We start from the raw sequence: 12,263 nt of genomic DNA, 5'->3' as shown, positions 1-12,263 counted from the left end.
CGCTAAGGCCTTTGATCAAGTAAATTGGTCCTATTTGTGGTCGGCTCTGTCTAGGTTTGGATTTCCTCCTAATTTTGTTTCAGCTGTCCGGTCCCTATATAGGAGTCCTCGAGCAAAAGTCTTGGTGAACAAAACCCTTTCAGATTGGTTCACAATCTCTCGCGGAACTAGGCAGCGGTGCCCTTTATCACCTCTATTGTTCAATCTTTATATTGAACCGTTTGTGTGTCAACTTAGGTCTGATCCTATGATTCAACCCTTTAGAATTGCAGACCTAGAATTAAAACTTGCTTTATATGCTGACGATCTTCTTATGTTTATCTCCAACCCAGCCGAGGCTACCCCAAGATTGTTTGAGCAATCAGAATTGTTTGGAGCAATCTCGGGATATAAAGTAAATAAGGAAAAAAACGAGATTATGCACTGGAATCAAGTAAGAGGGGCAGTAGGAGCTTGACACATATGAGATATTTAGGTATAATTTTGGCTCAAAATATTTCGGAAATAGCTAAAATAAATCTGATGAGAATCTATAAGGATGTCTGTGGCCTGTTGCAACGATGGTCCGGCCTCTCTGAGTATTTTTGGCAGAGTAAATTTAATTAAAATTATTATTCTGCCAAAGATCACCTTTTTATTTAATTCAATTCCATTAACATTTCCAGCATTAGACATTGCTAAAATAGAGGGGAAAATAGGCTCCTTTATTTGGAATGCTAAGACATCTAGGATCTCCTGGAAAAAATTAAGGAGAAGTGTTAAAATGGGAGAGTTAGCTCTACTGGACTTATTTGTCTATAGTCACTCGTTTCATTTTAAAAATTTCAGAATGCTAGCTGGAAAGACAGATGCTTCCTCTCTGGGTTTATTGTTTCAAGCCTTACTACATGGTATACCTCAGGGGCAAGAACATTTTCTATTCAAGTACGGTGACCCAAGGTTTTTTAAGAGGGTCAGACTAAAGATTTTGGGTGTGGCTCTTAAGAACTGGCTATATGTTAGAAAGAGCCTAAAAATCCCATATTACGCGCCTCAGGCTCCGATTTGGGATTCCCCAGTTACACCAGACTGCCTCAATGACCAACTATCCCGTCCTCTTAAAGTGGCAGGCTTGTTTTACTGGCAGGATCTGCAGGAAGACTCGCAGCTCTTAAATTGGGAATCCCTATCTAGCCTGACAGGCGGGACCCTATCAAGATATACGTACTACCAGCTGTCAGGATGGTGGGCAACTAAAACTTGGGAATTTGATTCATTGAACCCTAAGTTTGACTCTCTATCAAGAAAGGGCAGATGGAAGCAGGAGGTTTCTTTCTGGTACTGGGCCATCCTAGAGGTAGAAGATGTAGCAGAATCCGAACTTCACAAACTTTGGGGCAACACTATTAGCTCAGATTCCAATAACATCATGGAATTATGGGGGGATTCCTTTGCTATGCTGCATGCTGTGGTTAAATCAGCTCCACTAAAAAGAAACCATCTATATACTGCATATAGAGTATATATATATATTTCCAAAAAAGCTAACAAAGATAACAGGTATAGATTATTATTGCCCAAGGTGCAAACTCCCTGCAGCTGATGACTATCATATGTTCATAGATTGTCCTGAGATAGCCAGTTATTGGGTCACGGTGCGAGACTTTTTAGCTGATGTACTACATAAACCAATAGAAGTTACTCCAGGAATGATTTTTTTGGGATTGCATACAGACTATCATCTTAATGATCAGGCATCCAAATTTATTTTTTATGTGATTATCTTGGCGAGACGAGAGATATGTAGAGCTTGGAAAAACATAAACGCTCCCACTTTCATAGAGGGCTTGAAATATATAATTTATACTAGTGAATCTGATATGGCATGTGACAGCAAGAGTTATGGAAAAGTCTGGGCAGCACTGGTTGCATGGCGGAATAGGTAAAGAATATTCCAATGATTTCACCTGGGCACTGCTCGTTTGGTCCCTTCAAAATTAACGCCGTGTTATCTGGCAGCGTGAAATGGAGTGGACGCTGAATGCAGTGGTTGCTTGAGGGTTTGAGCTTCTCCCTCTCTGCACTGGTCTTGAATATAAGGGCTGGAATAGGTCGATCGGTGGAGAGGGGTTGAGGCCTTCCATCAGGAATGCCCATTTTGGTATATGAGGAATAAAAGAAAAAAAAAAAATTTTCAAAGTGCTACCATTCGGGATCACTACAGCTCCAAGAGTTTTCACAAAGTACCTTGCAGTAGTGGCGGCTCATCTCAAAAGAGACAGAATTCATGTATTCCCATATTTAGACGATTGGCTCAACAAACGCCCAACCTACCATCAGTGCCTTCAACACACTCAGCAGGTTATCAACCTTCTACACAAACTAGGGTTTACCCTAAACATACAAAAGTCTCGCTTACAACCCTTGCAAATTCAGCCTTTCCTAGGTGAAACTCTCAATTTAGTTCAGCCAAAGTGTATCCCTGTGCAAAAAGTTCATACAAACATTACTTCTTTTTCAACCACAAGTTCACTTCACAGTAAAAATGGTGATGGGTCTTTTACGAAATGAAGGCTTCCTGCATAGCGATAGTGCCACACGCTCGTCTACATATGCGCCCCCTTCAAACGCACTCCACAATCTCAATGGTCTCAAACAGAGGGGCATCTACCAGACCTAGTGTTGGTTGGGACATCAATTTATATCTCTCTGCAGTGGTGGAACAGCAACAACTTGTTGCAGGGTCGGCCCTTCAAAGTACCAATCGAGCAGATCACCACTACTACAGATGCATCCCTTCAGGGATGGGGGGCAAATATGCAAGATCTCAAAATTCATGGACTATGGACAAGAGCTCAGACCCATCTGCTTATCAACCATCTGGATTAACTAGCAATTCAGCTAGCCCTCAAAGCCTTTCACAATCACTTACACCATAAGATAGCGCTAATACAAACAGACAATATGACTGCAATGCATTATATTAAAAAACAGGGGGGGGACACACTCCCCAAAGCTATCTCTCCTCTCAGAGAGAATCTGGCACTGGGCAATCTACCACAAAATACACCTCCTATCAGAATACCTACCTGGGGTGGACAACTACTTTGCAGATATGCTCAGCAGAACACATCAACAAGTACACGAGTGGAGATCAAGCAACCACTACTCCACTCTTACCTCAAAAGGTGGGGGTCACCAGAAATAGACTTGTTTGCCACTCACCTCAGCGCCATTTGCCAAAACTGCGCATCCAGGTTTCCCCACTTGCTATCCAAGGGCAATGCCCTATGGATTAATTGGTCAGGAGTATTTGCTTACGCTTTTCCTTCTCTCCCACTCATTCTATATGTAGTTCAGAAGCTAACACAAACCTCTCTTAACACTAATCCCAACAACCCCAACATGGGCACGGCAGGCATGGTTCGCAACGGTTTCTAGTGTCACACAAGAAACTACCTCTTTGGCCACACCTACTAACTGAAGATCGAAGGAAAGGCACCCCAATCAGCTCACTCTAGCAATCTGGCTCCTGAAATCCTAGAATTTGGGTATTTAAATTTACCGCAAGAAGATATCGATATCCTTAAACAAGTTTGTATGCCTACAACTAGAGCATGTAATGCAGTTAAATTTAAACAATTTATACATTTCTGTACAGAAACAAATACAGACTTTATCACCTACAGCACAAAATTTTATAGGCTATCTTTTCCATCTGCAGCAGACAGGGCTTGCTTACACATCCATTAGGCTACACGTAGCAGCACCAGTGACCTACATGCAAAGCAGACATTGTCTATATTCAAAATACCAGGTATTAAAGCATTCATGGAAGGACTATAAAGAGTTATCCCACCTTCCACTCCACCAGCCCCAACCTGGAACCTAAATATTATGCTTACCTGACCGCCATTTGAACCACTCCATTCATGCCAACTTCAATTCTGTAACTTGGAAAGTTGCATTTCTAGTGGCAATCACATCTCTCAGAAGAATACGACGTGAATTGCAAGCAATCACTCAACAAGAACCATTCTTTAAAGTATATGCACACAAATTAGTTCTAAGAACGAACTCAAAATTTTGACCCACAGTGGTATCAACTTTTGGTTCTCGCCCATTCCTACAACCCATGACAACACTCGTTGAAATTACCTTTGTAAAGGTGGCATTTTTGCCCTGCACGGCTGCTTTCGCTGTTATTTGTAACTGCTGGCTCCTGCCAATCAACTTGTCAATTTCTAATAGGAGGTGAGGTTTGTCATCATCTTCCAGCTGAAATATAATATCGGAAGTTAGATCCAATCAGTCAGCTGCTGTAAATGAAAAGCAATTGTATATAGGTAAAAAAAAAGTACAATACTCCTGTTTTGCATCCTTTAAAAAAATAATCACATCTCTTCCATCATTTCCAATACCCACCATAGCAGAGGACAGGAAAGTGCAAGACGATTCTTGTGGTATGGAAAGAGCAAATCTGCTGGTTCTTATATATCTTATGTAAATTAATCAGACATAAAAGTAGCCCCTCAACACACTGTGTGTTGCGCGAGTATGAGGCTGCATAGAAATTTTTAAGTTGGTACTTCCTTTTCCGACTGGTTATTTTTAACACGCACATGTCATCTGGTGGTGGCTTTAGAGCAAGCCGAAATACAAGGCTTGAGTGCAAAAGTTGTAGGGGGGAGAAGCACGAATGATGCAGAAGAGCGGTGGAGAACTGGTTTTGAACACGTAGACAAAGGCCTTGGTGTGGGCTACAAAGGAGGCAACAAAGGCCTGTAGAAGAAGTTTCTTGTGATAGTTGTGGAATTTCAGACGTCTTTCCAGGGTCACTCAATAAGCACATTACAGAGGATGGTTCCCTGAAAAGGTAGATGGACCATAACATCTCAGCTTATTACACTACGGCTTTTACGCCTGATCAGCTTTGGCCTACGTTTAGGTTCTAGATGTCCTATATCTTACTGCCAGATTTTAAAGGGCTTTTTGCGGATGCAGTTATAATGTAGAGGACAATGTACTGAGATGGTGTTATAATTGCTATTCAGTTGATTCTGGTCGTACACGCCTGCAAGGTCTACCCAATGGTCAATATTACAATAGAATGTAGTTTAACCTTTCGGGGGTACTCAAGTGGCTCTGTATTTCTGTTAAAGTGTCTTATATAAGTAGATAATTTGCAGTGTTTGTTTTACTCTAATCCCAGCACAAGGGGAAGGAGGGCAGTCACGAGGAATGTATTGTTGTTTTTCAGTCACAGCACCCTTCCCTTTCTATCATTAACTTTAGAGCTGCATGAGATACCCATGGTTATGCTATTCAACATGCATTTTTAGGTCTGACCATATGTGATCACTGATCAACAAAAAGAGAGCTATCACAGCGCTACTGAGAGAGGGTCTTAGGCTCCCCCGGCGTGTTGGTTCCCCAAAGTACAGGTTTTGATTAGACTGAATTTGTGTGGCTTCACTAAAAAAGTGTTTGTATTGCAGTAATGCAATATGTATACTCAATATAGCAAGACTAATTTGATGAGTGTTGCAAGCCAATGATCATGTTTTTATGAAACCTTACAATAAATGCAGTCAGCTTGATATATTGAAAATCATTTCTGAAAATGTTGTATATCTTACTAATTTTATGACTGTGCATCTGATGGTTGCTTTGTGGAAAAGCTTATGCCTACTGCTTAAGTTGTAAATAATGAGTGTCAGTGCCCAAAGCTATACTTAGAAGCCCCAGGCCAGCACAATTAACCCCTTCGCCGCGGCGCGAATTTTGCCGCGGCGCTGGGGGGGTGTGGGGTGAGCGCGCCGCCGCCATGCTCGTGACGGAACCACTCCGTCATGAGTCACGGGCGCGCTGTGCTCATGACAGAGTGGTTCCGTCATGACTCCGCCCACTCGCTAATTCGCCCGCACAGGCGGGGAATCAGCGACGCGTGGGCGGAGCGGCCGCAGCATGACGGAACCACTCCGTCATGAGCACACGCCGCCCGTGGCTCATGACGGAGTGGTTCCGTCATGAGCACCCAAGGGGTTAAATGCCAGCATGCCAAAACCCAAGGCTGCGTAGCCAGGATCCACCTCATGCCTCTTTAATCTACTGCCAGACACCACTTTCCCCTTTATCTTACTCTTGCAGGTCCCTGTGTTCTTCCCTGGTTAAGGGTTTTCCATCTTGGTATTCCTCCTCCTGTCCCTTTGTGTGTTTTCCCTCTCTTGTTTGTGGGAAATGTCGGATGAGAAAAAATAAGCACTAGTTTCCAAAAATGAGTGCCGGGGTGTCCCCACCGGCTGAAATGTAATACTGCTGACGCCAAAAGAGTAGGCATGAGTTGCTTATGATGACAAGATATGGGCTTGATTAGTGTACTGGGAAATCCTATGCGTGATTCCATAGGCATAATTTGCTTATTATAAAACGTTATAACAAAGGCAGTTGGTCTAACTTAGCTATTGTGAAAAGCATTTGTTAAAAGCATTTACTAAAAACAGTGAGTGTTTAACAGTTGGTTATGTTATTGCATAGGCACTTGTTGTAGCGCAGCAACTCACTCTCCAAGGAGTATCTCAGCGCTTGCTACTGAATGTCGGAACAGTGCAGTTAAAACATCCATATCTTTAAAAGTTGTTTGAATTTGGGAAGATCTGAACAAGTATGAATATGCAAAGGGAGTTTGTTCCAGTAAATTGGGGCAAGGTAAGAGAAGGATCTACCTCTGAAACTGGAGGTGTGTATGTGAGGGATCTTTAGCAAAGCTTTATTTGCAGACCTAAAGAGTCTGGTGGGATGGTAGTGGCTGAGTCTAGAGTGCAAGTTGGTAGGTAAAGACATTGTGGGTCAGACAACATAAGTTAAACATAGCTCATTTCCTAATGAGCAGACAGTGCAAGGCTTTCAGAATGGGTGCGGAAGAGCAATGTGAGGGAAGGTTGCAGATCAGCCGAGCTGACGTGTTCTACACTACTTGCAGTTTGACAGCAGCGAGTCATTAGCTGCCACTTGTAGTGCATTCCCATAGTCCAGGTGGCTTGTGATTAGTGCCTGAACTAGGGTCTTTCTTGAATTGGAAGGAAAGCAGGGTAAGACTTTTCTTAGGAGGTGCATTGTGGCAAAGCAGGTGCCACACATTGAGCTAACTTGGTCTTTCATGGAAAAAGTTTGGTCAAGTTTTATACCAAGATTCTTTAACACCTGTTTTCGGCATAGGGCTGGACCGAATTCAATGGGTCACAAGTCAGCCGACCAGAACTCCTGCACCTCGCCGAACAGCACAATCTTGGTCTTCTCGTCATTCAATTGGAAGCAGTTTTAGCCATACAAACAGTGATTTCTCTCAGCAGTTTGCAAACCGAGATTTTACATTAACTGATCCTGCCCAAAGGAAATGATAAGTTGGGTATCATCAGCATATGATACGATCTCAAATCCACATGATCTTACTATTTGCGCCGAGGAGGAAGGGGGGTATACATAAATGTTAAATAGTATTTGGTTCAGGCAAGAACCTTGTGGTACTCCTTTGTTGACCAACATTGTTCGAGACTTAAAGGAGTCTAGACAGATGGTTAGTGTTCGTTTATTAAGGCAGTCAATAAGCCAATGTAGTGCACTGCCATATATTCCTACATCATGCAGTCTGCGGATTAGGATTGAAAGAGAGATCATATCAAAGGCCGCGGACAGTTCCATTTATACCAGTATGAATGGCATGCCTGCGTCAAGTGATGCATATTGTGTTATAGGCCATAGACAATTATTTTGTCACCAGAAACTCACAGATTTAAGGAGTTGGCAATGGCTCTGGCATTGGACATACACCTAATACAAACCCTGGGAGTTGAAACTTGTCTTAAGACTCCATTGCGAGGGGTCGAATACTGTTTTGCAAACTGTATTTTTCTATATATTCATAATTTATAACTGTGTGCATGATGTTTGCCAGTTTATGGCCACCTGAATAGGCCTGTGTTGATTAAGGTGTAATGCCAATGGTAGAGGGCATAGGCTGGGTGGGTTCATTGGGAGAAATCATGCCAGATTCCATAGGTTTGATCTGTTTCTTATGAAACATTTACGAAGCTGGTAGGCATGACCTACTTATTGTGAAAATCATGTGTTAAAAGGCTTTTAAGGATAGATTGTTATTACACTCTGCTAAAGCCTCTAGGTAGGTACACAGAATCTCACAGATTACCGTCGTAGGCAATGGTTTTGTTGTTGGTGACTTACTCGAACAAACCATAGGCATAAATGTTTTGCAGTATGGTAATCATTTATAATAGGTTCTGTCAGCAGAGCTTTTCGATTGTTTTGACAACTGTAATTTGATATACATTTGCAATGCTATTACAATTTACCTGATAATTGCCAAGTGGGAAAGCTTATGCCCAATGCAGGCAATCTGAGACAATGGAAACGCATCTTTTCTTTTAAGAAAGGGATGATGTGGGAAGAGTAAAAGTCTTTGTCCTGTTTGCCTGGTGCACGATATGGATTGCTTACATTGCTCTCAACTGAGACTAATAAAGCTTAAGACCAATTTCACTAATTGCCTAATGGAATACATCACCCAGAACCAGATATTATCCTGAAAACGTTTTTGAAACTATTCTAAGCTGTATGAAGCAAATGTTTCTTCACTTCTGTTTTAGGTGCTTACATCATTGGCCAGTAGTGTGAGGGAATTTCAAACTGTTGCTTTGTTTCTTAGATTCATATGCGCACTTCAGCTGAGGTGTACTCCAGACGGTTGTATGAGAATTATTGGATTTGTTGATTTAATTTCTTTAATGTAACTACTGTTATGTAAAATATTTCAACTCTTATTGTTTTTTGTTTTTTTTTGTAAAAACCTTTATTGACATTTCACCCAAAGACAAGTATGGGCCTACAACCCCCGGGGCCGGCCGCTAAGCAGTTGGATTAACAAAAAACAAATTGTAATCACAGGCAGCACCTCGGGGAGCAGAATCTCCATGCTAGTATACTCTTGGCCACTTAGCAGCCCAAGTAGGAAACCAGGATATAAAAGGTTTTCATTTTATAATAGAGAATGGAAGGATCAGGTGCCAAACAATTTCCCAGTAGCGAAAAATGGCGGGCAGAATAGTAAACGTCAACAATAAACAGCAATCTATCAAGTCAATGGCGCTGAAACAGGAGGTGCAGGATGTGGAAGAATATCACGAGCCATTTGCGCCTGCAGTCCCCTGCCCTAAGACCCAGAAAGCACCACGGAAATTGAGGCACAAATGAAAAAGCAGTGATTGACAGCGAAGGAAACCTACCGTACTGACCCCAGAAAAGAAAGACAAAGAAATCTTATTGTTTTTTTATCTGGCTTTCTTTCTGTGCTCTAATCCCTGAGTACATTTCACCCACAGTCGTGCATCTTCCTCTACCCCACCGACAGCGATGTAATTAGCTGTTTTGGTTTCTATATCTGCAAGAGACTATTAGTTATAGATTCTTTACCTTAGAATGACCCCCCGGGTGTCAGACTGGATCCGGAGAATTTTTTCTCAGTAGTACCCCTGCATGTCGGCGTCTTGATCGCCGGGAAGATGTCATGGTATCGACTTAGACACCACCCCAGCGCGCTGACGTCAGTTCTTTTTTTTTTCGCATCAGCCAGCGCAGCTCCGGAGTGAGCGGTACCCTCAGTCATTTTTTGACTAAACTTTTTTGACTTTTGTCGACTTCTTTTTTGAAGTCTTACAACCGGTGCACGAGGGATGTCAAGTTGCTGACCCGATTGCAAGCCTTGTGACTCCTGTCACAAGCTGATGTTGGTCACCAATCTGCACCTCGTGTGCCTTTGGTGCCTGGAGCATGACCACGACCTGAAGACGTGCTCCGACTGCCCGGCCCTGAACCCTAAGTCTCTGCAAGAGTGGTCCCATAAGCTTTTGGAGGCCCGGCAGTCGGCTCCGTGCTGTTCGAGGTCTGGGTCGCGGGGAAGGTCGCGGAACCACCACCACCATTCGTCATTGAAGTCTTCGTCATCAGGGAAGTCGAAACACAAGAAGAAGGCAAAGAAGCATCATCGCTCTTCGCATTCCCCCTTCTGTTGACCGATGCGACGGCTCCGCGCTTCCCTTCCTTTCTGGGAGCCGGAGCATCCCCAGCCCAGCTTAGTGCATTTTACGAAGCCCTCCACTCTATCTTTGGGCAGTCCGACTTCCCCGGCGCAGCTTTGGGCCCCACAGACTTGGCTGGGGGCTCTAGGCCGGTGGCTTTGGCCTCGGCACCGCAAGGCCCCTGAGGATCCAGGCCTGGATCCGGATCAGTGCCGGTTGACCTCATGGTACCTTCCCCAGCGTCGATTCCTCTGACAACACCTCTGCGTCCACCCCAGCCTCCCTCTCGACTTGGACACGGAGCTGGACTGGCGTCGACCAATGTCGGAGGGTACTTTTGGACCGCTACCATTCCCTGGCTTTCCCTATCGCCCTGAGTGGCAGCCAGAGAAGAGTAAGGAGGACTGGGAAGGGGTCTGATGACCCTCTGGTAGACCATCTTGAAGAGCCGGACTGGAGAGAGGAGTTGGGTGATACCTCTCCAGACCTTGGTAAGCTTTCTCCCCCTACCGTGGCTACAGAGGAGGGAGCTTCCTATGCTATGGTGTTGCGTAGGGCTGCTGAGGCCTTGGGCCTTGAGCTTCCTACGGTGGCAGTCAGGACTAACCTCCTGACTGAGGTGCTTCAGCCGACAGCAGCCTCTGCGGAGCCCTTGCTGCCTTTCAATGAGGCCCTTACTGACGTACTTCTGGGCTCCTGGTCCAAGCCCAGCACAGGGGCTCCTGTGGATAGGATGATTGCCCGACGCCACTACCAGGCCCAGGGCGGCCCACTTTTCCTCTTCCAACACCCTACCCCCGAGAGCTTGGTGGTCCAAGCCTCACCCTCTAAAGGAAGTGCTTTCCCTACAGCTTCTCAAGATAGGGAATCCAAGAAGCTGGACCATCTTGGGAAGCTGTTGTCTTCCACCAGCTTAGGACTGCGGTCGGTGAACATCGCATGTCTCTTGGGCCGTTACACATATTTTGTGTGGGACACGGTTGAGTAAGTGCTGCTACAGTGCCCGGAGGAGGCCCTGGCCGTGCTCTCCCACGCTGTTGCTGAGGGTCGAGACACAGTAAAGTTCACTATCCGGTGTGGGCTGGATACCGGTAACTCGCTGGGTAGGACGATTTCCACGTTGGTAGCCCTGAGGCGCTATGCCTGGCTGAGAACCTCTGGCTTATCTGGGGATGTCCAATCTACAGTTTTGGACATGCCCTGTGATGGCCGTCGCCTGTTTGGTGACGAGGCGGACAGCGCCTCGAGCGCTTCAAGGACTCTAAGGCTATGGCCTGGTCCGTGGGTCTTGCAGCAACTTCTCGCCCCATGCAGTCTGGCTTTCGTGACCACGGAAGGGGTGCTCCACCATGTTCCACCCAGAGCCACAGGGCCGCAAAATTCACCCAGCCTCTGCGCGGCTGGAAACGTAGGACCCAGCGTCGTGGGTCCGGGGGCCAGAGGTGGGGTCAGTCCACCAATGCCCCCCCTGCAGCTGCCTCCAAACCTTCCTAGTCGGACATTTCAGGGCCACCGGTTGCCAGTGTGCAGCAGGATCTACCATCACCTCCCCCACTGGCACAACATCACGTCGGAAAGGGGGGTTTTGCAGATAGTTAGAGGATCACTTGGCCCTTCTCAGTCAGGAAGTTATGGCTCTCTTGGCCAAGGGAGCTATCGAGCGATTCCCTGTGCCAGAAGTAGGTTGTGGTTGTTATTCCCACTACTTCCTGGTACCCAAGAAAGACAAAGGCCTGCATCTTATCTTGGATCTCAGGGACGTCAACCGCTTCCTACTGAAGGAGAAGATCAAAATGTTGAAATTAGCTCAGGTCTTGTCTGCCCTCAACCTTGGAGACGGGATGGTAGCTTTGGACTTGCAGGATGCTTATTTTCACATCCCCGTCTTGCCTGCCCACCGGCGCTACCTGCGGTTCACGGTAGGCCACGAGCATTTTCAGTTCACTGTGCTCCCCTTCGGCCTTACCAGCACCCCTCGGGTGTTCACGAAAGTGATGGCGGTGGTCGCAGCTCATCTGCGCAGAGCAGGGGTTCCAGTCTTCCCCTATCTCGACGACTGGCTGGTGAAGGCGGGCTCACCCCAGGCTGTCATCTCCCACCTCCAGACTACGGCGGACCTCCTGCATTTGCTGGGGTTCACAGTCAATGTGCAGAAGTCGCACCCGATTCCCTCTCAAAACTCCTTTTCATCGG

The 12,263-nt window shown here is 45.5% G+C and overlaps 1 protein-coding gene across 1 annotated transcript in view; it reads right to left on the bottom strand.

Annotated features, from left to right (window-relative positions):
* The window catches only part of CTNNAL1 (catenin alpha like 1), an 862,216-nt gene that overhangs the window by 14,319 nt on the left and 835,634 nt on the right, over window positions 1–12,263 (bottom strand). Inside the window, exon 17 of the mRNA XM_085606809.1 lies at window positions 4,138–4,257. Within this exon, the coding sequence (XP_085462935.1) occupies window positions 4,138–4,257 (120 nt within the window). The remainder of the gene's footprint in view (window positions 1–4,137; window positions 4,258–12,263) is intronic.

This window comes from Triturus cristatus, chromosome 5_2, assembly GCF_964204655.1.
Source record: "Triturus cristatus chromosome 5_2, aTriCri1.1, whole genome shotgun sequence".
Classification (NCBI taxonomy): domain Eukaryota; kingdom Metazoa; phylum Chordata; class Amphibia; order Caudata; family Salamandridae; genus Triturus; species Triturus cristatus.
The sequence above is the reverse complement of the archived record's forward strand: the minus strand, read 5'-3'. Positions and strand labels throughout refer to the sequence as shown.